The 27,770-nt window shown below is 44.5% G+C and overlaps 1 protein-coding gene across 9 annotated transcripts in view; it reads left to right on the top strand.

Annotated features, from left to right (window-relative positions):
• ITPR1 (inositol 1,4,5-trisphosphate receptor type 1) overlaps positions 1–27,770 on the top strand; it is a 163,626-nt gene that overhangs the window by 26,155 nt on the left and 109,701 nt on the right. For 7 of the 9 annotated variants that reach the window (XM_072044590.1, XM_072044588.1, XM_072044591.1 and 4 more), the window contains exons 4-11: positions 15,740–15,855; positions 19,359–19,445; positions 20,476–20,634; positions 21,891–21,989; positions 22,460–22,543; positions 22,629–22,775; positions 24,129–24,224; positions 25,626–25,670. In XM_072044590.1, coding sequence (XP_071900691.1) covers positions 15,740–15,855; positions 19,359–19,445; positions 20,476–20,634; positions 21,891–21,989; positions 22,460–22,543; positions 22,629–22,775; positions 24,129–24,224; positions 25,626–25,670 — 833 coding nt within the window. The remainder of the gene's footprint in view (positions 1–15,739; positions 15,856–19,358; positions 19,446–20,475; positions 20,635–21,890; positions 21,990–22,459; positions 22,544–22,628; positions 22,776–24,128; positions 24,225–25,625; positions 25,671–27,770) is intronic. The other 2 variants (XM_072044593.1, XM_072044592.1) reach the window with 1 other exon arrangement.

Genomic DNA, 27,770 nt, shown 5'->3' with positions numbered 1-27,770 from the left:
AAGATCCTTCAAAAATGATTTACAGGTTTTAATTCCAAATATGTAGTGCTTCCCATATGCTATCAGCTGGGTGCTTAAAGCTTCTTCGCTTTGGGCTCACTAATCTGTGGGGCGGTAGCTTCAGTGCCTGCTTCCCATTCATACAGAGCAGCAAATGGACCTCAGAAGGGGAAGGCTGACAGCGTTATCCCAGTTCAATGCCCTCCTCCTTTCTACAGTAAACTGCAGAGCACAGCATTAATGCTGAACTGTGAGACAGCTGGACAGGTGAAATTCTGCGTTTGGACCAGAATTTGTCTGCACAGAACTCCTTGGGATTTAACAGTTTATCTGTCATCCCATCGCCTTACAGGCTGGGCTGTGCGTATGTGTAAAATATACATATTTAAAAATTGCAAGGGAAGGGAGTACACTGAATAGGGGATTTTATATTGAAAAGTAGTAGCTTGTGTAATGAATATCCACTAATATTTCCCTTCAGTTGCTTTTAACCTTGATATTCCGGTTGACATTTAATTTCTAATTTTTCTGATGCAAAAATCCAGAGGGTGTTTCCATATTTATTTATCTTTAGTATTTAGCTTGGCAGTTCGCTATCACCATGGCTTTTCGGTCTCCACAGCCGCGGTGCTGAATAGCGCTTCGCAGGGCCTTCAGCACACGTGGCTGGCAGGGAAAGCCAAAAAGCGCTTCTGTAGAGGGCACAAATGTGAGTTAATTGGTGCTTGGCTTCCATGAAATGGTTGGTGGAGGGGAAACCCTGCAGCTGTGTTGAGGATAAGCCCATTTCAGCTGGTGTGAACAGGCCGGTTTGCAGTCGGGTTCCCGAAGGCCGTGAGGAAGCAGCCCTAAAATGGGGTAGTGCTGTAGGGTCGCTGTGGAGTTGGGTCACAGCTCGGAACAGGGATTGGGGCAGAAGTGACAGTGGGCATGGCAAAGCGTTTCCAGAGAGGTGCTGCAAGTGCAGCAAAGCAGCATTGGTTATGGGGGCAAGCAGAGAGAGTAATGGGGGAGAGAAAAGACTTCCTGCAGGCTTTGAGAAGATGGGGAATTTACTGGGGTTCTTATCCTTTATGTTAGTGAGAATCACTGAAAGTTCAGAATAGGAGAAAAGATTGTGTTCTTGTAACTTCTCTAAGAACCCTCTATTGAAAAGAATACAAAAATAGAGAAGTTCTGAAATTCAAATGGGGAAAAAAAAAAGGCAAACAAAAGCCATGGGGAAACTATAAAAGTTCTTAGAAAAAGAAATCAGGAAAAGTATTTATTCAGACATTTTTGGGGAGAGATCATTTCTGCTTTCAGAAAGTATTTTTTTTTTCCAGCTTTCTGTATTAAAGCTCTCATTATGGATACATCTGTGCTGTGCTGAGGATCTTTGTGATCCTTTGCTAGGTTTGTTCCTGTACAAAATGTCTGATAACTGGGAAAGGGCTGAATAGAGCTTAGCATGCAGAACTAATTCCGTCTTGCTGTGCCTCGCTTTCCCTTTACTCCTAATGTACACGTTTCTATATTCTGTGTTGTTCCCTTTCTGTGCAGAAAGCACTGGATTTGTTTCTGTTCTGGTTTTGTAAGTATGGTGAGCCTGCTCGTTGCTTTAGTGCCCTGCCACTCCTATATGGATAAAACCACAGCTGAAGGTAATGGGGAGGGGTTTGTTAATTGGGCAGTTCATTAAAAGGGGTGAGAGGAGTTACTAAAATCTCAGATTAGTGACACAAGTCCACAGCTACAGACTGTTGTCCCTCCTGGTCAGGCTAAAGCCTTACTCCTTAAGTGCCTTTGGGACCGTGTACCTCTAGTTACCAGTTAACTGTGCTGAAGGGCACTGTGATATTTGTGCAAAGCTTAAATTGTGGTTCATACAGGATTAAAATTAAACATCATGTTGGGAACGAGACGTCAAAGTACTCAAAAGAAAAAAAAAAAAGTGGCAGGAAAATGAGTTGCAGCCTTAGCCTTAAAAACCCAGTAACTTTAAAAGAAAAACTTTTATCCTTCATTATGAAGTGCCTGTCACTTAATGTTCTTTCCCTCAAGTCATAGTTAAAGGCTCATTTCAGAAAACCACAGTGACTCAGCTACTTTGAATGTCTCTTCAGCTAGCATGTGGTTCTTGCTGGAAGCCCTAAGATATTCTTCCACCTCCAAAGATGATTTTTATTGGTGGGTGCATTATTGGAAGCATCTTTTTGCACCATGCTAATTTTAGACGTAATTTAAATATTTAGATTTTTAAAGAATTGTAAAGGCATCATACCCTGATACTGGTAAGTAGAAAGGAGGACATTTATTTATAAATACTTACTGTTTTGCAAATGCTAAGTTATGTTTATCTAGATTTTTTCCCCCTTTTGAAAGTGACTGCTCCATAAACAGTGCTGTCTAATGTTTATTGCAATGTAATACTGGGTTATTCTGATCTCTGCTGAAGAATTGAAAACAAGTTCCTTGAATATTCTTTTTGATTGACTCAGTTAACCAGAAGAAATGAACAGTGCCTTGGCCTCCTGAGATCTGCCTGCTGGTCAGGCGGTGGCTTCAGGATGGTCTGTGGACATCCTCGCTTGTGTCAGGCTTGAATAGCTCGTCTTTGTGGCTCTGCCTTCAGCAAATTCCCCTGTGTTTCTGCTCTGAGCTCCTCGGTAAAGCACCGCAGGCTTTTGGGGAGAGGACTTGATGCTTTGTGTCATATTCTCATGGTACGGGGGATGTTGAGAGAGCTGGTTCTGGGCAGGCTTCTTGCAGAATCAGTTGGGTGGCCTGGTGAGAGATGCTTCTGTATGCATCAAAGCGAATTTCTCAGCAAAACTCGTATAAATATGTGAAACAAAATTAGTAGATTGTAGAGGAAGAATCTATGTCAAACTTCGATGTAGTAGGGCTGCAATATGTCTTTATTTAGAGGAAAGAAGCTTGAGAGCTAGGAGTGGGTGAGAGTGAACAGATACTCGTGGTGATTAAAGGAAAGTATGATGTGTAATGGAATAAACCGTCCATAAGGGGTAGTGACCTCCTCGGTGACTCCTTTAATGGTCTGAGATTGGGTTTGGCAGGTGGCATCCCCTGTAGGTTTCCCCTGCTTACAAGCCCGTGGCCCAGCAGCTGGGCCGCGCTCGTCAGATTCATTTGGAGCGGCTCCAACCCCGCGATTCGAACCTGGGCGAGCGACCGAAGTGCTGAAGTGGCCATCTTCCTCTGCAAGATTACGAGCATCGCTCCAGTGCTCGATCCGAGGAGGCAGAAACAATCCGATATTCATGTTCTCCGCCTTCCCCTTCCACAGGAGTGTTGCCATGGAGGGGAGCGTGGGGGGGAGTGGGCAGCAGCCAGCTGCCGCGGGGCCGTGACGGGGCTGGGGGAGGAGAACCGGGGAGGAACGTCCCCAGGCTGCTCTGCAACAACCCCAGGAGCTCCTCGCTGCCAGGCATCGTGTGCCTCCATCTGGAGGGGCATTGAGGGCACGTAGAGGGGGGTCTTCTCCAGAGGAAATGGATCTCTGCTTGGCTTGGGAAGGGAGAGGCGGCAGAGCTAGCGTGCGGTGGGCTTCGTGGGCCTTGGGTTTGGTCAGGGCTACCTGGGCCATCCTCTGCACCTGCAGGTCTTGTTGGAACAGGTCCTGCTTTTAATGATACGGCACTTAAAGGAAAAAAGAAAGAAGAGTTCTTCATTCAGCTAAACAGAGCATCACTACTGCTCTGATCTTTAATAAGAAAATTCAGGATTTATGCCTGAATGTTGTTCTGACGTGTGCCGTTCGTGCATGTGACTGGAATAGTCGTAGGCTTTCTAAATGTTTTCAAAGGGCAGGAGGGAGACATGCTTGGTATCTGGACATTCATCTTTTAAAAATCCAGAGACATGCCAGAAAAGTAAATTGAAGTCATTGCTTCTGCTGACTTCCTTTCCCTACCTTGAGTGACTAAAATTGAAAGTTGATGAGGAAAGTCCCAAGTGCTCATCCAGATCTAAAAACTGAGGAAATCACCGATAATCAACTTTGCACATCTTTGTCACTTAGATTTTTGTTTCACATAGCATCCTTATCTGCAGGTATTTTGAGGGGAGTTTGGGTCCTACTGACACCAGCTACCTTTGGATAAGATTCAGATATTTAATCCAAGTGCTGTGCAATTTCCGTGATTAAGCCTTCAGCTGGCATTTGTGTCCGTTTCATTTACAATTTGCTGCAATAGTCTCTATTTTGAAGTCCCAGGCAGAATCTGGGTTTTGAGCATCTGACGCCCGAGTGCCCGCAGCCCACCTCTCACCCCCGTGAGAGGCAGCACGGCGGTCGCGTGTTGCTTCAAGAGGCTGGAGGCACTGGTTTTTCCCAAATCCGTGTGGTAAAAAGTTATCAGGTCTACAGCTAATGAAAATAACAAAATGCAAACTTGTGCTCGAGTGGGGCTGCCCTGACCATCAGTCCCATCTCAAGATGTCCCGGCCCTTCCTGCCAAAGGTTTTTGTCTTCCTGCACTGTTACTGCGCTTCCTTCTGCAGCATGATGGGTTTAAGTCAGTGCTTCTTATCTGTTGGATATCATCTGTTTGCTTATCGACGCTTCTGCCATTTCTGAATGCCAAGATCTCATGTAGAGAAGGAAAATGAATCCGTAAGAAGGGCATAAACCTGATGGAGATCTGGATGTAGAGACTGGACCATCTGACACCAGGACATGTTCTTAATAAGATTATGGCACAAGTAAGAAGTGGGGAAAAAAGGCACTGAAAAAAAGAAGAGAAAGGAGCAAGCAATGCTGAAAGATTTCAGTGTTTTTCTGAACTGCTAAGGTTGTCGCTGCTTTGAGGCTACTGAGAAAGGTGGTGTTCATGATCCAGACTCTGCTGACTGTGCTGATGTTGGTGTAGGATGTGTTCAGACAGTGATGCAGCTGGTGTTATTTCATAGCCCTCTCCAGTCCATCCATTGCTTCTCAATCCGTTTCTCTTTTGCACTGATTGATAGGTTATTATGTCAATAAGGCAGCTGAAAGGTGGCTTAAAACATTGAAAAAAACTAATTAATGCTTGTATAAGAGGAAATTTTGAAAATAGATGTAGCATGAAATGGCTTGGATAAATTTATTTTCTCTTGACTTCTCAGAGAGATGCAGGTAGGGATGCATGGGGTCACGCTGCAATGCTGAGGCTGTCTCCTGCCACTTCCCCGGGCAGTGCCGGTGCCGGGCGTATTGCTGCTGTGCTCCCTGGGCTACACTTCAGTTCCGCTGCAAGGATCAACTCAAGTTTGCAGAACACATTTTGATTTAAAGCACGTACTTTGTGTTAAGGAAGAGCTTTATCCAGGCCCTAGCAGTAGCCAGGTAAAGGCTTAATCTCCGCTTTTCCCCCTTCTGATCTCCAGTTCCTCGTGGTGCTGCCAGTGCCAGAAGCCACGCTCGTGTGCAGATCTCATCTTTTTGCAGCTGGCAGAAGAGGGGACTGCAGTGAATGGAGCTGTTGATTCACGCAGACTGTGAGAAGGCGCCAATTAATAGGCTCTGAAATTCAATGGCAAATAAATATTGTGTTCTTGACGAGAAAGTGGCTTAGGAAGCAGGCAGCATGCAGGTGGATGCTCCTTGCTTGGTTTCGGAAGAGTGCCGGTGTGACTGCTGCAGATTTGGAAAGCCAAGTACTGCAGAAGTGGAGGGCCCAAGGGCACGGGGCAGAGGAGCCCCCCTCTTTGGCTCTGCCTTGTGACAGAGGGATGAAAAGACCTGAGGTCCACTGCTTGCATGTGCTTACAAAACTATGAGCATAATGGTGGTTTTGGGGTTCCCATCTCAAAGATTTCAGGGAAAAAAGTAGAGGTTGTCACATAGCATTACGGCATCTAAAGCCAAACTTGTAGGTCTGCTCAGCTGCACAAGGAGTTAAAGAAATGCAGCTAACGCTTCCCTTTAGGGGTATTTTTAACTCATTGATTTACTGTACAAAATGTCAGTGTTCCTGCTGCAAGCTGTTCCAGCCTATTGTCCAGGGACGTCCTACCTCTGGTGGTAAAGTGAGAAGTCCTGGAAGCTGCTGTGTCCATTGAAAGATAATGTTAACAGAGGGTGTTTATTTCTGCAAAAGGTTTACGTTTGGAGCCTGGATGAAACATCCCTTAAAGACATGACAGCGTGTTCTAAGTCTCTCTTCTGGAAGGTAATGAAGTAGTAGGGCAGGCTAAAATAAATCGAAAACTGTGCCTTAAAAAGGGGGAAAACAGCTCGGTCTCTTTTGAAGTTGAACAAATGAACAATATTCTCTTCAGCTTTACAGCTCTGCTCATCTTCCTGCAGTAGCACTGGGCAGCTTTGTACAGTGGGGTGAGTTCAGCAATTCAGTGCAGAGGCTGGGCACCTATACGGTGCAGGATTTGCTTTTCCTCTGCATGCTCGTTGCACTGAAGTGCCAAGCACGCCAGGCGATGGTAAGTGCCCCGATGGCATCTCTGTCCAGGCATAACCTATGGTGATCCTGTGGCTTAATTAACGTGATGGCACTGCATTTAAAATAAAAAAAAATCCGGTAAGAATGTGATGTAGAGTCCCGCAGGCTGGGATAAATGCCTTCAGAGCTCTGCTGGCAGGCTCTGCTTCCGCTCCTGCTTTCTGAACATTTGTTCTTCCCATTTGCAATCCGGTCTGGTGGAGCTGGCTGGTCGGCCTCTCTGCGATCCAGCTGTCCGAGCTCCCCGTGCAGCACGGGGCTGCTCTGGCGCCGAGCTCTCTCCTGCCTTTTTTGGTGAAGCAGCACCGCGGGGCTGTTCCTGGAAGGGGCTGCTTTCCGCCTGCGGGGACAGTTTTCCACTTTCATTTTTGATCCATACAGCTCTAGGTTGCGTTGCAGCAGCAGCGCTGGCAGAGCTCAGCTCTCCTGCTCTGACTGGGATATTTTGCATTTTAGAAGTGCCTGAAATGTTTCATCCTCGGCCATGACACGCCGGTGTGCTGCTGCAGGCAGCCGGGCAGATGCAATACACGGCAGCACTTGCGTGTGCTGTGTGCACCTTGTCAGCATAATCTGCTTTTTGAAATGACAGCCAGAGTGTGATCTCCAGTGCTAAGACTACATTACGGAGGGCTCGGCCAAATTTTAATTAGCTGCATGATTTGTTGGCGTGTTCTGTGCTCTGTTCCTGAGAAGGGGAGTGGCGTGGAGCGAGCTGGGACAGATTGAGCAGCATCCTCTGAGAGGCTTCAGCGAGAGCACCGCTGGTCCCCGGCCAGCGGGGTGCCGGCTGCTTAAAGCAGAGAGAGGGAGAGGGCCTCAGCGAGCGAGGTGAAAGGCTCCAGCCAAGCACAGGAAAGGACAGTGAGGAATAAAGCCTTTAGATGGGGAAATGGATGGGGCTGCTGGAGTTTTGCTCCATGTGCAGGAGGGCGCAGCACAGTTCAGCAGTGGCGCTGCTCTGCTCAGCTCCAGGGTGTTGTTTCCTGTAATTAAGGCAGGTCTGGCGGCTGTTGTTGCATTTTCCTTTGCTTTGCTCAGCTCTTGAAACAGTGCTGCTCAAGTCCACCTTTAACCAGTTCATTGGGAGTTTGGGCATCTGCGTGGCAGCACATGCCTTGTGCTGCTGTGCCCGGCTCCAGCTCCGGGGGATCGCTGCCGTGCTGCTGGTAACTGCAGCTGCACAGCTGGCTTCCCCTGCTGCCTTCACAGAGAGGAAAACTGGGAATTTACTCAATTTACACTCAGAATTACCTTGAAAAACAAAGAAACGGTTTGAAAAATGTCGCTGCAGTGCAGTGGGGGCACGTGTCAAAGGCTGCGCTTAGCTGCCTGAGTTTGGGGAGGAGGAGCAGGGCGCACAGCTGGGAGTGGGGCTGGGGATTATAGGAATCAGGGCTGGAGCAGGAGGAGTCGGTGCCGTGCTGCTACAAAAAGTGCAATTGCTGCCTTGGAATATATGAAAAGAAACATTGCCAAAAGACATAGTAACTAATTATTTTTTCCAGTTTTACTTCCTGGCGGAGCCTCAAGTGGAGGATCTTGCTTAGTGGTGCACCTCGTACTTAAAGATAGGAGCCAACGAGAGGGAATCCAGGGTGGAAGGGTCCCGAACAGCTCCGATCTGCTGCGTTGTGTGGGGCTGCAGCACAGGAGCCTGCAAATGCTGCAGGGGGGTGTTCCCTCCTCATACCTGCAAAGGGAGAGGAGAAATGGGCCTCAAATGATGACAATGAATGGTGTAGGTACAGAAATAGCAGAGCACGGGGACAGCACTTCGGGAGCTGTGTCAGGAGTGGGGCAGGCACGGTTCATCCTGCCTGTCGGAGGGAGGGATGGGCTGGGTCAGCTTGCTGAGGGTCTTCCAGAGCCGTGAGCTGCGGTGTTGGTGCTTGTGCAGAAGGCAGCGGGGCCAAAAATCAGGAAGGGAGCAGGCAGGGGAGGAAAGGAGCAAACATACATCTCAAGCAAAGTCTCCCAAGCAGTTTGCTAGCACAAGAAGAATTAAAGCACTGAATTCAGTTTTATTTCTTCAGTTCCAATCTAGACTCCAGTAATGCTATCAAATAATCATTTAATGCCCCTCAAACTTCTTTTTTTGGCAATGTGAGTTTTCTTCTAAGCCAAATGCATTTAAAAGCTGGAAATCGAGTTACTTCATCGAACAGCTGAACGTTTTGCCTTTTGTTTTCCGTGCTGCTGTGTGGCTGGGCTCTTACAGCGCGCACGCAAACTGCGGGGAACTGGGAGCAGCCCCGGCAGCGCCGTCGCACAGCAGAGCCATATCCTTCCCCTAGCACTGGGCCGATGCTCTCAGATGGTGTCTGTAACTCGATCTACGGCTTGTTCTTCCTGCACGGAGCCGTCCAAGCCCTTCCCCGCCTCCTGCCCCCGCTTCCTGACCCATTTTGAGCAGGAACTTTATTCCGGAAAAGCAGGGACGAGCGAAGAAGCAAATGTGAAAATGAAATCCAAGGGGTGAGCGGCTGAAAGAAGATGAAATGCAGCCAGCAGATCGTGCGTTGATTTACTGCGGCCATAAAATGCTACAGATGGATGCTGGAAGGACCCGAAGGTTTTGAGGAAGGCTGTCCCGAGGCTCATGTGCTGAGATTTGTGTTTCAGTGCCTCGCAGTGGGATGTTTCGTGTAAACTATAAAAAGGCAGATAGCGGATGGCTTCCTGAGTGAAGAGCACAGCTCTCCAGCTTGTGACAGAGCCTAGAGCCAAGACAGTTTACTTAAAAATGTTTCTGCAACTCTTACGTACGTTAGCTCGCTGAGCTCTCTGCACATAAAGCATGACACAGCGCTCCGTGCCGCCTGGAAAACGCGATTTTCGGTGCTTGTGGGAGAGGGGAGGGGTTGGCCTCTGGACTTGCCTCTTGGCAAGGCTCAGCCCTGGTGCAGGATTTCGTTCGTGCTGGACCAGAGACAGAGATGAGCTAAGACAGTAAAAACGCTCACTGGAACCAGCAGCTTTCCTGGAGAGCCTGGATGCGTTCAGGTCCATGGCTGCGGTTGTGAGCTCTCCTCTGGGGCGTTTGTGGGGGCTTCTGCCTTGTCTTTTCCCCTCTCCTCAACACACAGAGTTTTTTCTGGCTTGTATTTTTCACTCACCAGGAGCCACGCTGCTGTTTTGACTGCTTTTAAAGGTCCTTGAGACTCTTCTCAGCTTAATTGCAGTAGCTTCTCCTGCTCTGAATTACCTGTGTGCCTGCGGATACCAGTGGCTCCTTGATGCTCTCCGGGATACCCGGCACGGCCACTGGGGCTGTGTCATTGTGTCCCTGGGCACCCACCCAGCACAAGTCCATGCTGGTGCCACCCTCAGTTTGCTTGGAGTCAAATGGGAGAAGTTGCAGTTAAAAAATGGGAGAAGATGTAGCTCAGTGCAGCTGGCTTTTTGCCCCCTCTCCTTGCGCTGCTGCCCCTCGTGCGTTTTCACAGAGCCTCCCCTCAGCCTTGCTCATACCAGAGACTGGGAAACGTATCTGGTCTTTCCTGCAAATGTTTCCTTTCGGAGCTGCCTGTATATCCAGTGTCTAAATATTTCTCTCTTTTCGAGTAGCAGCTTTCCTTCTGAAGGAGACCAAAGAGGTTACGTGCAGAAATAAAACAAACATTGGTGTATCCTGAACTCTTTGGTACCTAAAATGTTTACCTAAAGGTGTTTCTCTCTTGTTAGTCTTTTGGTAGTTTTTTGGGCACTCGGTCACCGTTGTGGTCTCCGAGGGCTTCTGGAGGGTTTTTGCTTGTAACACCAGGAGTTTCTGCTTTTATGCTGTTTATCACCCTCAAGGTGTGGAGCCGTGTCCTGCTTTGCGTTTAAACACCGTTGCTTTCTAATGAACACTGTATTAATGAGTGCTGGTGATTTAATAGGCATTGATATTCAGGGGCCATCTTCCAGGTGTGCCTCTTTTCTCTGAAATCACCGGTCTAGTCCCCTTCCTTTGTCTGGTTTTGTGTCAGCTCTCAGTTAATAATTACATTATTTCCTATGTTACAGCTTGAGAAAATGCAGTAGTGATTTCCATCGGCAGAGCCGCGCACAAACGAGTACAATGGCAACAGGGTGGTTGCCCGAACGCCTCGCAGACGTGAATGGAGGGTGGTTATTTTAACACAGAAATATATTTAGATCACAGATCAAGCAGCCTTTCCGTTTAAATGTTGGTAGCAAGGGTGATTTTCCTTTTGTTGGGCTTGAGAAAGAAAAACACTTAAAGTTCTTGTAAGAGGCAGGATGCAACACCGCACAGAAGGGAGGCAGCAGATTTCACAGCAGCAGAAACCTCGAATGTGTTTTGTCCTGGAACTGGTGCGGGCTGACAGTGACATACAGGGTCACGATGGGATCTCTGAGCTGGGCATACAAATGTCCTTCTGACCTGCTTCTGGATTTTCCCCAGTTGTGTGACAGCTGTTGGCAACGTGGGAGGAGATTTCAGTGGTCTTTTATTTGGCAAATTGTACACAGTTCAGGCTTGGTTTTTTGCCTTTTTGCTGGAGCTGCTGCTGGAGCGGCATGGAAGGATAGAAGGTCAGGCATTTAGTGCATCTTGGCAAGGAGCTGCTGTACTCCCCGCAAAGCTCCTTCGCTGCAAATTGGGAATGAAAAGATGTCTTCTCATCACAAGGACAGTAATTTCAGTAGATCAGGTTCTTTTTTCTCCCTCTTTATGGAAATGCAGGAATGATTAATAATCAACACATTTCTGTAGCCGCTTTTGTTCTATATTCTTTGAACCTCTTAGGCTGTCATCTCTTCATTTTAAACATCAGAAAAAGCAAGTACAGAAATAGACAATGTAGTAGTGCGGGGCCTTCTGGGAAGGCAAAACTTGCCTGGGACTGAATATGTGGATATTTTATTATTCTGTGTACCTCCTGCGTGAAAATATTTCACTTCAACACAAAAGAGTCTTGAAATAATCTCTGTGTCCGTGTGGAGTGTTACCATCTTGGTGAGGGCATTGGGGCTGTGAAACTTCTGTAAATATTATTTACGGAATAAATAATGGAGAGCTTGTGTTGAGAATATTTCCATCGTTGCTGGCTATATTAATTGTTCATCTTCCTTGTTATTCTTATATTTATAAGTGTACTGATTTTACTATATCCTCTACCATGGGCGTTGACCTTGGGGGAAATGTTGGGTATCCAAGTCTAGAAAAGAGAAACTGCGAAATTTCAGTGGAGAGCTGCTAATTTTCATTTAATTTTGGTATTGCTGTGCAAAAAGGAATTGGGTTTTATCAAGTATTTTTTTCAAGCAAGAAACAGCTGTGTTGGTGTGAAATACTCAACAGGTTTGGGAAGTGACCTAGTTAAGGATCCTCCTCTCGGTAGCTTTTCCTCAGGTGAACATGCCCTGAGGGAGGCTTTGCGAGAAGGGCTTATTTTTATCTTGCTTATTTTTGAAGTCACCAGCCAGGACTCCAAACTGTTGCCCTTAGTGTAATGAAGGTGGAAAGCCTTCGCAGGAGCTGCTGTGTGGCTGTCACCAGGCTGACCAGTTCAGGCAGCACGAGGAGCGTTACGCACCAGCACTGCACATTTAGCAGCTCCCCGAGCTTCCCGTGCAGCCTGTGGATGGCTTGTGGTGAGAGCAAATGATGGTCTTGGGTGGGCTCTGAAATACTATACCTGCTTCTGCAAATCATTCCAGCTTCTCTGCTAACAGATGCTTGCAATTTGGGCAAGTTTTCCATTTTCTCTTATAATAATATTAACATACTACCCAGATGCTATTGAAACTCCCATTCAGCTTTTAATCAAGTTGCTAAAAAAATAATAATTCTGAGAGTATAATCTTTGAATGCAGCTTGATCTTTCCATGGTGCTTTGATGGAATCTGACTGGGGAGGGGGCACAAAAGGTGGGAAACCTGGTACCTTTTCAGCAGTTTTCTTGCTGATTTGGCTCTTCTTTTTTATCATTGTGGAAACAAGTGAAGGCACCCAACAGATGTTCTGGATTTATCACGGCTTCTCAAGAATTTCCCTGAAATGCCAGTTGTACGCTGGATTCTTCTGATCAATCTTAATGATAATAAAACATACACCCAACGAGGCAAATGTGTTGATGTGATTGCAGTCGATGCTATAAACTCCGGAGGTGTGAGGAAGGTCTGTCTTGCCACCAAGCAATTTTTGTGGCTCCAAAGTATTTCCCAGCCTAGGAACAAGGAGAGGAGAAATGTACCTCTCCTTCCCCAATGTTTTTGAAATTCCTGAACAATTTTACAACTTAGTCCAAGTAGTAAAGACCAGAGGGAAACGTTGAGTAGTTTTTTGCCATTCTTACAATTGCCTGCCTGCCTTTCCCCTCTGCCAAAACCCGAGGTTTTTCTGGGCACAAAATCAAGACCTCTGGCGTTGGTAATTCCAGGGTTTTTATGCTGACCCTGGCTGTGGGGGATGAAGTCTGGATTCCTGACTTGTAAGTACTCTGATAACCACCCGGCCGTGGTTTCAGGCCACTACAGAAAGCTGTCAGCTCTCCCACCAGGGGTAGAAGGGATTGCAGCTGGAGTAACCTGGCTGGCAGGTTTCTCTCCTGAATCCCCAAACACTTGGGAACATGGGATCTTCTGTGTTTCTAGCATCCTTTCCTTACTCCTCTGTGCTGCTGGTACGTGCTGGTAAGCAGGCATTCCTGGCATAGTTCAGTGAGCTGCAGGTGGCAGAGCCCCTGTGGGATCCCGACAGCGAGAAGGGGTGTGTGGCTGCAGGGCCCAGCCGTGCACCAAGCCCCTTTCCTGAAGGCAGCTGCTGGCAAATGAACAAAATTTAGCCTGGAAACATGGGGGTGCATTTTAAGACGTGTCTGTATAACTGCATTCATTACCCGTGTGCGTGATGAGGTAATACACGGTTACACAGCCGCCTTTTGCCTGCAGGACTTTGCTCAGCGTGTGCCTGACGCCGTGTCCTCAATCAGCAGCTCCAGGGGTTTTATTTTCCTGCTGACGCAGTGTGCGGCTCTGACGTCCTTCCCATATATCGTGAAGATCTGAAAACAAAATGCATTCCTTCATGGCTAAAGTTCAGCGAGCGCTGCTTGGGATGATGAGATTACGTTGCAGTGACGGCTTTTATTTATCAGCTTTCCCCTGAATCCGTGAGCAGAGCAGGGAGCGGGATGTTTCGGCTGCTGGCAAGTCAACTTCTTCATCTCGGGTCTGTTAGAAACGGAGAGACCCTCCCTACGTACCATGTCTGACGAGTGCTTGGTCTGTCTTACACAGCCGGCACTTCTGTGGGTTGCAGACTTGTGACCGTGGTGGTGCTCAGCTAGCACGCAGTTGCGTGTTGATTTCTGTGAAGATAGAAGCCCGTGGAACATGGAGATCCAAGAGCTTTCTGGCCATGGGTTTGAGCCGTGGTAAAATGCACGCTGTGCTAACCAGCCTCGGGTGGTCGTGGTAAGGGGAATGGCACACGAGGCTGAGTTCTCCTCAGCCACTTGAGAAACAGATTTCCTAATACTTGTTTTAGGAATTTTGGGTGCATTTTATTGTTTGTTTTTAGATTTGTAGTCTTCTAACTAAGAAGAAAACCTAAGAAAACCATGTCATATTTTCCCCCGTTGCATTGAAGAAGGTCAAGCACTTGTAGTCCTTTTCCTTCATGCTCCAGGGAAGAGAGGGGGCACCTCTCCTTGTACAAGTTGAGCCTGACTTGGAAACTTTCTTGACTGAAAAGGCTGGAAAAAACACACTTGCACTGTGACTAAATCTAGCATACAATTAATTCTTCTGTGCAGCTCTGTGTGTTAATTGCTGTCAGTGTGAACTGATGGTTTAAGCAAAAATAGAAAATTTGATAACTGCTGCGTTGCTTACAATGCATCCTCCGAAAGTGCAGGGCTGCGGTGGCTTTTTGAATCCCGTTCCGTGCTGTCAATCTCGGTGAATCATCCTCCTGTAAATGAAAAGAGTGTTGAAGAGAGCATACCTGGAAAGTGTGGTTCGTTTTCCACTTCTCCTAGTTGTTCAGAAGCCCTAAGCTGGCAGTGCCAAGCAGAGGACGTGTCTCGGGACAGATGCACTTGAAGCCCTGCCCCAGCTGAGGCTGGTGCTGGTTTGGAACAAGCGAGCAGCCGGTTGGCACTCAGTGGCTCCCTGCGGGATGAAAGACAAATCTGCCACTGGTGCTTCACCCCCTTAGAGGCGTATTTAATTTTGAAGAGCTTTACCCTTCTGTCAGAGCATTTTGACGTTGCCTGGCGTGCTCTCGAGGATGGGTGAGGCAGGCAGGCGGTGCGCCGGCACGTTAAATTGTTTTTTAAGCACAAGCAGTGTGAAGGTGGCCAGCCCAATGCCCCGTTCAGGGGACGTTTCCAAAAACCCCCATGTTGGTCTCTCCATAGCTTGCTGCTTGCCTGTAAGCACACATCAGTAGTCCTTGGAAGCACGATGGGAATTAGCCTGAAGCCTCACCACGGCCAAAGAGGTGCTGGGAGCAGCTGCCCTGGCATTTTTGGCACTTCGTTTAAACTTCGAGGCTGCTACTTTAGGCACTGTCTCTGAACAGCTTAATTTATTATTTTTTGCGTGTACAGTTGCGTAGCAACAGATGAAAAAAAACACTAAATGCAGCTAATTTAGTTGTATTACTGATAAGCTTGCATCTCTTTAATATGAAAACGTATTTTTAATAAGACTAATCAGCTGTAATTCCTGGCTTTTGCCAAGCAGAATGTTAAATAAACAGTGTCGATGAACTTGGTAAAGAACCTGACACCCAAGGGGCTTACTGCTACCACTGAGCTGTGCTGTGAATGTTTCTTTTGTTTTTCCTGCCGTTGTTCAGGGGTATTTTCTTCTCCTGTTGCTACTTATTATGTAAGTTTCTCCAGTTCTTTGTCCATCATTTTCCTTAGCAATGAAGTGATTTGACTTATTAAAAATAAAATAAACACGCCTAGCATCGGGTGATGCAATGTACCTGCTAAAGTATAGAAAGTAGAAGTTGTAAGTGAGTAAAATCAATCAGTTTGCCTGGGAAAGCACCGAGAAGCGTTACCATTTTAGTATGGTGGGGTTTTTGACCGGGACAAGTGATGGATTTTCTGTTCTTGCATCAGATGTTTGGCAGCAACAGTTAATTTTTATCATTCACAGGGCAATGTTCCTGTTGCCCAAAAAAGCATGTGTCTGATCAAGAGCTTTCTGGAATTTGTTCATAAATCTTTCCTTGCTGCTCAAATATTTGGACAATACTAGCAGCAAAAGCCCGGCTAATTATGACTGGTTGAAGCACTCTGTTTGTTTCGTTGTTTTCGTAGATTGCCTGTTCAAACTATGTCCCATGAACCGGTACTCTGCTCAGAAGCAGTTCTGGAAAGCAGCAAAGCCAGGAGCTAACAGCACAACAGATGCGGTGCTACTCAATAAGCTACACGTAAGTATTCAATTTTGGGCTGCCGTTGGTCATAAACACTCTCATCCATACTGCTTTAATGATTTCCAATCAACCTGACACTGCTAACAAGGAAATATCAGAGAAGTCTTTCAAAATCAGTACCCAAGACTCCTTTTGAGATGTTCACTGAGATGTGACTTAAAGGCATCCCCTGATTTATGCTAACATGCTCCTTGAGGTCTGTGTCCACGGGCAGTGTGTAAGGCACTGGGTTAGAGTCACAAGAGCAATTCAAGCTTTTGTCATTAGCCTGTGCTAACTGTAGCAGTGCTCTCCGTGGGCGTTTGGGGGGCGTCTTTTAATGGCATGAAACCAGGACCCTTCAAACAAACACAGGAGCAGGTTCTCAGGCGTTGTGCCTCAGTGCATGAAGGCACGGGCGTTAGCTGTGCTGGCAGATGCCATGAGCTAAATAAATCTGATAGCCTGATAAATCTATTGAGGTGCCTCACACAAATACTGCTGCTGGGATACATGTAAAGGTTGATGGGTAATTACGAGTAATTATAAGGCCAGACAGCCTCTCCTTCCTTATTAGCTTGCAGTATTTAATATTTTTTCTGGGTAAAATGTTGACATTCAGCAGTTGAAAACCCAGTAAGGCAGCTGATTGCTGGTTCTAGAATTCCTTTTTTTCACACCAAAAAGCCAACTAACTTAAATACCATCTGTTGACTTTAGAGTTAAATAAACTGCATGTTTATGTTAAAATTACATAGCTGGAGTACTTCATGTCAAAATTACAATTCTAAATATTTTTAGTTTCTTAAAGCCTATATTAAGCTCATTGAAGACTGAAATACAAAATGGCCCTGTAGGAGAGTGTCATTTGCTGATTGCCATATGGCTGCCTTGCGCCTGCATTTCAGAAAGGCTGTTTGACTCATTTTGCTTCTGAAAACATAATTTTATAACCCAGAAGTATTGACTTGGCAAGGAGAAAGTTATTTCTGTGCTGGCTGTAACACAGAGGTCCCTCACTTGTGCCGCATTTCTCCTGCCCCTTTAATGATGGTAGGAGAAGGAGCCCGTGCCATCAAGCTTGAAGTGTTGGGGGATTCTGGGTTTTGTTTTTCTGGTGTGTAATGGAAGGGCAGAGTTTATGCCTGCAGGGTGTGTGCGCGAGTTCATGGATTTTAAAGACAGGCATGTTCTAAACACTGCCTCATGCCTGGAGGAAAGCACCGTGTAATTGGGCTGGATTACCGTGTCACTGAAAGTTGTCTTCTCTTTCCTCAGTACACACCAGGCCAGGTGTTTGAGACCCGTAATATTCTGCTGACATTTTACTGGTTTGTGGCGAGGCCCCTCTGGAAATCCAGGATTAGATTTTGCCAGTCCTTATCCCCAGCTGAGGGATGCTTGCACAGAGAAGTGCCACCGTGCAAGACCTGTGTACTAGATTAGGGGAAAGGGTTTGAGTACTTCACAGTTTGATTGGAAATGGTTCAATGTGCATTACTTCCACATGAGGCTAAACTGTCCTGGAGGATGTGCTACGTCAGGACTTCAGTGACCCGGCTCTGATGCGTGGCTTTAAAATAACCTGGTCCCATGTACACCATTCATACATCAAAACTTAATTTTCTGCCAAGTTTGAGTGTGCCATTTATTGGTACATAGAATATACCAAAACCCCTGCATTTTGCAGGATGTGTGCTGGGGGGGAAGCGGGCTGTGCCCCCAAGACATGTGCATGCAACAGTTACCCCTGCCTCTGATGAGACTTCTTTATCAGTGCCCATAGTTTTTAACAAAATTAGCGGTGCAAGATGGATTCATCATCACTTGCCTTTTTTGGCTTCTGTTTGCCTGCTGGTGGAATTTATTGTCTGCTGTGGCACGCTCAATGCTGAGGTCAGGTTATTTTAAGTTAATGCCATTTAAGGGATTTAAAATCTGGGACACTTGTCTTTCTTTGGTATCAAGAATCAGTGCTGCTTGAGAAGCTGACATCTAGTGGCCAGAGAAAGTGCTTTTCTTGAGTGATTGTCAGAGTTGGTATGTGCTTCTGAAATCTGTCCGAAGACTTAATTATGTTTTCCCAGAACATGCGATTTTCTTTATTTCCAGTAAATGTGGCAGAGAAACCACATTTCTGTGCAGGCAGAGAAGCCCTCTCGTTTGTGATCCTCATTGATAGTTGAGGGGTACAAGTGTCTTACCTGAATAAATTCATTTTCAATGGAGTACTGTGAAATCAAGAAAAAATAATAATAAAAAGAAAATTATGCTGCATTGTAGTTCTGAATGTATTTTTGAGTTTAAATGAGCAACTGTATTTTCTCCTGGAGAAAGAACCACTTATCTTACCTAGCAGAACTCCTAAAAATAGCAAATTTTTGTAAGCTGAAGAAGGTGAAACTTTAAAACAGCGTAGAGATAGCTACTGCAAATAAAGAGCTAAGCTTTGTCTTTTTTTAACTACTTAATATAGTTGGGAATTGTGGGCAGTCCCTTTTCCTCCAAGAGGGAATTGGACCTAGCATAGTCCTCGAGATTCTTGAGAAGCAAGTCATAAACAGTCATGCTGAGCCTCCTAAAAAGTCTAGTTTTAAGTCACTGTTACCCAGATGCATGTTAAATAATTATTTCTTATTAAAAAAATCAGCTTTTGTGGGAAGTGAGAGGGAATTTCTTTACCACATGAAATGGCTTACAAATGGTTTTAAATAGCTTACTTGTTTTTAAACAAAACAAAGTACAAGACAATAGTGAGTATGTGGAGCAGATGGCAGACATCAGCCATTGTAAGAAGAGCTGGTTGGCTTATATGGGTGGGTTATAAATTATTAGATTGAATAATCATAGGGATTAGTTTTTCTATTTTGCATATGATTTTCCTTTTATTAACGTGCTGGTGTGATGCAGAAGTGCACAGCTGTATTTTCACAGCCGGTCTGTAATGCACCGAGCGGTACCTAATGAGGTGTGAGCTGTGTGGTGCTGGGAAGGCAGGGCTCGTGCACTCACAGCTCCAGCGGGCAAGTGTAAATGCCTTCCAAATCATCCTGCTGCGTGACGGGGATGATTAGATTCATCGCAAAAAGACAGACTGTGGAAGAAAGGGGGCCTTTACTGTCAAAGTAAAATAATGAACCAAAGTAGAAGTTCTTTCCTTTCTTTTTTATAGAAATCAGAAGAAGAATACAGACTTCCTGGCTTGGGTTGTTACCATCCCTTTTCTCCTTCCCCCCTACAGGTGTTTTGTTGTTTTCTAATGCCTCGTTTCCCATCTTGTAGCAGCTATTTATCAAATTTGTCAAAGTCAAAACTCATACCATTTAAATGTTCTTTATCTATCTTCATAAGCAACTGAAAAAGGGAATTAGAAATTATACTATTGGAAATTAGGAAAAGGAAATCTTGCTCTGTCAGATGTTCACGTTTTTTCCAGTTCTGTGAAATACTCTTAGAGCACTGTAGCTGTCTGGCCACCCTGTTTTTAAAAAAGCAACTGAGTTGTTCTCTTTTCATGTCAGCATGCCGCGGATTTGGAAAAGAAACAGAATGAAACTGAAAACAGAAAGCTGCTGGGAACGGTGATCCAGTATGGCAACGTTATCCAGGTAGGTTGTGAACATCTTTGCAAGCTGAGTGGGGGAGTTTAAGCCAAATCGTGTGCAATGCGACTTTACACTTGTAGTATTTGTAGACGAGAATCTGTAGCTTTGCCTGGTGGACAGCATCCTGAGGGATGATCCCATGAAGCAAAAACTGGGTGTATGGCTGTGATTTCCATGAGGATATGGATAGATTCAATTTTTATTATGGGTTAGCTCTGCTTTTTCCTATCTGAGGTCCCCATATAATTCATTTCTTTGGGAATATTTCTTTTTGTGTGCTTACATTATAGTTGGCCATGTGGAACGTGGCACAGACACTGTACCTTGCAGTCAGGTGTTGAAACATCAAACACTAAAACATGTATTTTCACGGTGGTAGAAATGTTCTGTGAGTAACCACTATTTTTAATAGTCAAAAAAAAACATCAAAAGTGTCTTTACAAAAGTATTTGCAGTTACTGGAAATGTGGCAACAGGTGTTTTGAACAACATAGCTGAGGAACCAGGCTGTGCCCTGCTGCAGTTTGCATGTTCATGCAGATCATGTGCAATCTGTGGGAGCTGTTAGCACAGTGGAGGGTTGTAGGATGGGGCTTTTTGAAGAGAGTCTTCAAAAAAGCAGTAGAGTTTTCTGTTAAACAAATCAGACTGAGCAAAGTAATGTGAGAGCAGCCTTATTTTACACCACCACCTTCTGAAAAGGGAGAACTACTTAGTGCCTTACATTTTACAGCTTTTGGTCCTGGGTCTTTGAGCAGGCTGCTGTAAAATGATGTGGGCAATTCAAGTGTTTATCCTTTGCTGGAGAAGGAACAGTTAGATTAGTTGAAGATGTTTTGTGCTGTAAGACTCTGTATCCACTGCAATAAGTGCCAGTGAAATTGTGCATAAATTCATCTATATTTTCATATGGTATCACCTAGCTATTGTTTTAATTCTTGTATGATATTGTGGTTGTCCTATACGTGCTCACTATTTCTTGAGGGGAGGAAAAATGAGCATTCTTAGAACTGAACTCTAATTCTTATTCTAGCTGCTTCACTTAAAAAGTAACAAATACTTAACAGTAAATAAGAGGCTACCAGCTCTGCTGGAGAAGAACGCTATGAGGGTGACCTTGGACGAAGCTGGAAACGAAGGCTCCTGGTTCTACATCCAGCCTTTCTACAAGCTGCGTTCCATCGGAGACAGTGTAAGTGCTGAGAATATCCTCGTCTATTGTTCTGTGCACAGCTTGGCAAAGCTCGTTTTGGGAGGTCTGTCTTGCAGTTAATGAGATGCACAGAGCTCCTCGTGCCTTACGTTGCTGAAACAACTTTTTTCCTATGCTGTCAGGAGGGGGAGGAAAATTGCTATGGTAACTTGTATTTTGGAAACATGGGATGATTTAACATTGGAAGGAATAAGAGACCTAATTATGGTAGCCTTTCTCAATCCCTGTCCAATTCAAAATGGCAGGAATTGTTGAGTTCCTTTGGTATATTTAGAACAAATAATATCTGGGTTTTCAGTGTTGCCAGTTTTGAATCAAAATTTGTCATCGTTTTGTATATGATGAATGAGGTAATAATGAGGCCAAATGGCGCTGTTCATGGGAAAAACAGAAAACAATTGGTTCTGATTCATTACCTTTGTACAAGAGTTTGGTGTACTACCTGCCCCCAGCCAGGCATTAATAAGCTTAAGGGTGCTCTGTGGTATAGTCCGGGCTTGGATTTGGCACCTAAATCCAGTGAGTTTTATTAAGTAGGAATAACTTCTCCTGTAGACCAGCCCCATGCATTTTGATGTAGCTGTTGTTCCTTTTACACACACACACACACAATAAAGCACAGGATAATAGTCTTACAGGCTATTAAGCTCTTTTAAATCCTAGCTATCTACAGACACTTTATCATAATGACCAGTTCCTTTCAATACAGAGAAGGGTTTTATATTTTAATTTAGGTAAGACTTTACCCTGGAAGAAGGGAAGACAAGGACCTTGACTGTCCATAATAAAGTGCTTTTGTCTTGAGCCGTATGCCAGCCTGGTCAGGAACATGATATTACAAATGAAAGTACCTCTCGGAGGAGGAGAGGTTTTGGCTGACCTTTTCCCATAAGAATTACTTGTTAAATGTTAACCAATGAAACTAATGGAAAGTAGCAGATAAATTTGTTACCAGAACTGTAAACTGGTTCTTCTGTAAGCCTCTGGATCCATTAGTATAGGCTTTTTTTCTGCCCGAATGACTGAATATAGTAAGCTAAATTCTGAAGCAAACAGAATCCTGGTTTTCATATTTAGACTGGCATCTCTCCAAACTGCAAGAAGGTGATTTCCTCCTATCACTTCCATTAACAAAAAAGAAAAAAAAAAAAAAGAAAAAAAAAAAAGAAAAAAAAAAGGAAGGAAAAAGCTTTCTCATACTGAAAATTTCTGTCTGATGCTTCACTTACCTACAGGTTGTCATTGGAGACAAAGTAGTGCTGAATCCTGTCAACGCTGGCCAGCCTCTTCATGCTAGTAGTCATCAGCTCGTTGATAATCCGGGATGCAATGAGGTAAGGGCAGATTGACAGAGCTGGGGCTTTGGAATAACTTTACACGCTCCTATATATTGCAGCTAGGCTGCCAGGACTTGTGTTTTAACAAAATTAAGCCCTCAGTAAGTTCATTAGTAGCTCTAGTGGTGTTTAGGAATGGTTATCTCATTGCTCAGCACCTTAAAATATCTACAAGTCTTTTCTTGCACCTTTTGGGCACTTGACAAAGGTTAAGTTTGATTTCTCTTGCTTTACTGGCTAGAAATACAGTTTTTCTTCAAAATCAGTAGTCATGGCACCATGATGTGTGACTTACTAACGAGTCAGATTTGCAGTTACTTTTTCTGGAATAGATGCAGAAATGGCTTTCTTTAAAGCAGTGCAACAGGGATGGCAGTGCTCAGGTGAAAAACATGAAAACAGTAAGGCAGTGGCATCTTGTGCAGGCACAAGACAGTGGGGCTAATATGTTTTATTTCTCCTTTCAGGTCAACTCTGTGAATTGCAATACAAGCTGGAAAATAGTCCTTTTCATGAAATGGAGCGATAATAAAGATGATATCCTCAAAGGGGTAAGACTCAAAACTACTTGCTTGCAACTTACTTGTTTGCTGATGCATAATGTCTGTATTGATCATGCTGTCTGGACTTTGACAGGGGGATGTGGTAAGATTGTTTCATGCGGAACAGGAGAAGTTTCTGACTTGTGATGAGCACAGGAAGAAGCAGCATGTCTTCCTGAGAACGACAGGGAGACAGTCTGCCACTTCTGCAACCAGCTCAAAAGCACTGTGGGAAGTAGAGGTAAGGATTTCGATGCAGGTTGAGGGTGGCTTTGTAGTGACAGTTACAGTTTCTGTTTAAAAACTTCTAGCTGGATTTCCTTTTTTAGGTGAAAGTCTTACCGGTGTTTGAAGTTTAATCTTTAGAATTCCTTTACTTGCTGTGCTTTCTGTGCAAAATCAAAACTGAGGGCTTTCTAATGCTGCAACAGAGAGCTCTGAATTTCAGGTTCTTGACAATTCAGAAAAAGAGGACAGAAGTATCTATGATGTCATTTTTCTTACCAGTCACTGAAATCTAAAACCAGCTAATAATTTCAACTGTCCTGCTGAGTGTACTGAACATTCTATTTCTGGTGTGGAATACTGTGATTATGCATATCCTCATTTGATAGGAGATGGCAACCTTTTGCTAGACTGTGCATTGTCTGAACCATTTTTTACTGTACTTGGCTTTTAAATAGTGACTAACACCTTTGCCATCATTGGCTTCTTAAAATATCCTCCCTCCATTGGTGTGATTAGACTGAGCCAGTTGTTTTACGTAGATATGATTTCAAATGCCTGCCATGTGAACTGCCTGAGAGATCCATAAAATTAATTTCAATGGTGGAGATGATTTTCCTGTTGTCTTTCCAGAAGTATCTGGTTTGATATGCGCATTTTCCCCCATTTCAATTGCGAGTTTACCTGTAAGTAGTGTTACGTGAGCGTGTTACAACACATCAGAGGCTTTTGTGGTAACTGTTCACATCCATGCAGATACCCAATGATAAATGTGAGGAGTTCAGAGGTGAGGTAGTCCCTCCCCAAAATGTAGAGCTATGTTTTCCTGAAGTACATGGATGTACCCCCAGAGTGAAGGTTCTGCTTTCCACAGAGGTTTGCAGACCATCATATTTTCCCTCTAATACTCTTGTAAAATGCTGCTGCATTTGAAACAAGTCCAGATGTCTTCCCTCACCTGTTTTTCGAAGGTCATATACTCGTTATACCCAAAGGTAAAGGATCTGCTGCATCTCTTTAGGAAGTGTTTCAAGACTTAGCAACACATGCACATCTAGAGTGCTGTCTTGAATTCTCTGCTGCTAGCACCTTAATTTTCCTGCTGTCACCCACCAGATAACACCACGCTGCTCCTAACGGAGAGCCAGCTGTGGTCAGTGACTTTGCAGAGTGTTACTTGTCAATGAGCAGAAAATCAATGTTCATAAATTGAAATGATCTACTTGCTCAAAGTGTTTGGTGTACTACATGTTGTTTGAGCATGAAAGATTGTTTATCTTTTCTGAGTTCCTCGTTATGTCCATCCTTACTTGTAAGTGAAATACAGCAAGTCACTAATGTGCAGTGTAAATGTTTCCCTTTATTGTAGGTAGTGCAGCACGATCCTTGTCGTGGTGGTGCCGGGTACTGGAACAGCCTTTTCAGGTTCAAACATCTTGCTACTGGACACTACTTAGCAGCAGAGGTAGGTGTTGGGGCTTGCTTAGAAGCTCTGCCTTTCCTTCCACAGCATCTTCTTTCCTTTACCCCTTCTGAAAATCTCTCGTTTCCCACCCTAAAAATGGAAACAGATGAGAGGAGGAGATTGAAGCTTGGGTCCTGTACTAATACAAAAGTGGATGGCTAGACACAGAAAACATGGTCAAAGATGTGTAATTACACCACTGTGCAGGGGTAGTTTTGAGCTTTTCTATTTGAATTCCGAAGGCAATAACTTTTCTACAAAGGATAGATGCTAAATACTAGTACACTGTCAGGTGGGCAGTAAGAATCAGGGTGAATTTATTATTACACGGGTTGATTACAAATAGCTGAGAGCCTTTGGGGGGGAAATGAATTCAGTCAACTGTTGTTAGTTTCTCTTGAATCACTGATTTCCTAATAGAAGCAAAGGATTGACTGCAAGATAGAATTGCAGTTAGGCTTCAGGCCAGCCTGGTAAGAACTGCAGGTAACACTTAGCTGTCCAAGCACAGAACAAATAAATTGTTCTGCACACCAAAGTGGATATCTCTCCTTTCCACCCTGAAGAAAAACTTCAAGGCATTTAAAGGCATTAAGACATTTAAAAAAAATGTCCAAGGGTTATAATTTTGAGTTTTGCTGCTTAATGCTTGTCAATATTTACTGAAGTTAGTTTTACTTAATTCACAGCATAGATATGCCAATGTACCAGTACAGACACCTCTGTAAATAAAAGCTGCCCTGGATGTAAAAGTGCATAGTAGGGCAGAAAGCCTGTCTCAGCCCATGTTCTTGACATGAGAACATTTTCAGTGGGAAAAGTCCATATTAAATATCACATTTTAAACTCCTCTAACAAGCAGATTGGAAAAGCAGCAACACTTTGTCACATGTACATGCACACGTCCTTTTCAGTAATGGTCCAATACTGAGCTTTTCCAGTAAATCTTGGGTTTGCTAATCAGCCGGAACAAAAACATGCTCTTACATCACATAAAACATGTCAGAGGAGATTGCTCACCTTATCCATGGTTAGAAGGGTGTTTCTTCTCAAAGATTTTTGCCAAGTCAGTGATTTCTGGTGGAAATTCCATTTGGAATTTAAAAAAAAAAAAAAAAAAAGTGAAACTTGATAACTCTCTTATTCTTCTTGCTCCTTTAGTGATTATCATGAGCAAGTTTCATCTGTCTGCATGTTTGCAGATTATTTTACTGCTTGATTCATGGACAGACGTTCGCCCGATTAAGAATAAATCTATTTGCGTAGTATGTTTGTTCTGCATGCTTGGTAGTGTTGTAGCAGTAGAGTGCATCCTTTACAAAGCAAGTTTAGATCATGCTGAGGTTGTTTCCCACTGCTAGCTCTGTTAGTTTTGACATGCCTGTGATTCTGTTTCATCAGGTAAACCCTGACTATGAGGAAGATGACCAGGAGTGTCAATCCTCAGTAAGTATAGGCAAGAGTACGATCTTGCCCCTAATTGAGGAGGGCTTGCACAGGCCCTGGTATTTAATTGGCCAGTGCAGAAATGGTCCAGGCTTTGTTGCCAGTGAAGACACTAAAAAAACGAGAATGATCTTTTAAAGTCTGTCCAGAGGATTGGATATTAAAACCTGGAGTAGGCTTTAGTGAAGAGCAATAGAGTTGTAACCAAATTCCTGTATTACTTGGACCCTGTTCCTCCCCGCTGTGTAGAATGTCTTTGTCTTCCTGTTCCTTAAACCTTTGTTTCCTTGAGGCACGCTTTGAATAGCTTTGAAAAGCAAGTTGCTCAAGATGACATCGGATGTCAAGTGTTGGTAATGGGATGTCAACGTAGTGCTGTGCCAGTCCTCTGCCCTCCTTGTTCGGTTCATCAATTCCCTCTCGTTTTAGTTTTAGCCTGTCACAGGAAAGCCATGACAAAGGGCCTAGAGAGCAAGAATGGCAGGGTGAGAATGATTTCAGTGCCATTCTGCTGATTTTCCTGTGAAAGCAAGTCCTTTTCAGTAATTTTTTGTGTCAAAGATAGAGTGTGCGGATGCTTTGTGCTAATAGAAGCTTCTCACTGATGTCAAAGGGAAAACAGCATTGCTTCAGTAGGAGGAAAGAGTTAGGACTGGAACAGCGCTTTCCATTGTAGATTATGTTTAGAGTTGAATGAGATTGAGGCTTATGCAACTTGCTTGGTCATTTTTCCTGTATACGGAAAATTTGCTCCACTTAGAAAAGAGAAAGAACTCCTCCATGTTTAAAAGGAGACGAACACCTGGTGATGCTTTGAAGTGCAGCGGGGCAGTTTTCTCCTCCAGAATGGATTTGTTATCACAGTCTAGCCATTAAAAGGCTAACCCTTGCCCCCAGATTCTGAGCTGATATCCTGGTTATTTCTCGGTAGTATTTGGCAGCAAATGCCGATCTTCTGACAGCTTGTCTTCAGTAAGTGTAGGTGAAAAGTGGAAAAAAATAACATGAACAAAACCCCCACACAGCTATTGTTCCAGTGGAAAAAGAATCTAACACTGAAGTGCTTTGTTGGCTTAACTTTTTGAAAGTTAATGAGTTTGTAGGTCTTTAATATAGACATCCCTCCTACTGGTGTTATGCTAATGTCTCCTTCTGATAATAAGTGCAGTAATAACGATAGCACAACTCTGAAACCAGCGCGCTGACTTTTTTCCCTACTGTGTCTCCTTACCACTAGGTGGCAAAAATAGACCACAAAGAGTAGGATCAGGCACATATAATTCATTTCTGACACAAAATTGCTGCATCGTTTAACATGCACTAGTGACAAGGTGGTGTGGGGTGCTTACCACTGCTCCGATACGGAAACTTCAACTTCACTCACATGGGAGGTTTCTGCAAACGTCGTTGCAGACCTCTGTGTTGTTGGTGTTGTCTCTTTATACCTCAGTGAGCTGTACAAGAACAGGGTTTAAATGGCACGGGTGAGATGCAGGCTGGTACCTGTTCGAAAGGAGAGTGAGCTGCTTCTGTCAGCTTTGTGGCTGAAATTTAATTCTCCCTAAATTGCCCCAGTTCCTAATTCCCAATTTACTAATTCTCATTTTCATCTTTGCCGCAGTTTCTGTAGCTGACAAATTGTCTCCTGATGTGTCAAAGGTACTACAAATTGTGAATGTAGAGTGGCTGCCTTACTGTGGGGATGGAGGAGACAGATGAAACTTGGAGAATTCATTCCAAGTGAGTGAATCTCTCCTGGTGTAAAGCCTCCAGATGGGCTCGCCTGAGTATATAGTTGCTTCTTCATTTGAGGCACATTCCCAATATATAATCCTGTTCCATACAGCTAACTGTCTGTTCCCATGTGCAAAATCAAAGACTTGAAATGTCACTATCTTGCAGCCAAGTTCACTGACTACAAATGTGCTAGCTGCAGAGTATCCTGAGGCAGCAGCAGCGTTCGCGAGCTCGACTTTGTGTTTAAGGGTTGGAGTGCCTTACACAGGGACTTTGAAAGACAGGTGCTTGCATTCTGACTCCTTGGGGTGCCCCCCTTCCACTGGTGCCAAGATCACAGTGAAGCTGGTAAATTGCTCGGTG

The sequence above is a fragment of the Anas platyrhynchos genome, chromosome 13 (genome assembly GCF_047663525.1).
Source record: "Anas platyrhynchos isolate ZD024472 breed Pekin duck chromosome 13, IASCAAS_PekinDuck_T2T, whole genome shotgun sequence".
Taxonomy (NCBI): domain Eukaryota; kingdom Metazoa; phylum Chordata; class Aves; order Anseriformes; family Anatidae; genus Anas; species Anas platyrhynchos.
Note: the sequence above shows the minus strand (reverse complement) of the source record. Positions and strands in the feature narration are given on the sequence as shown.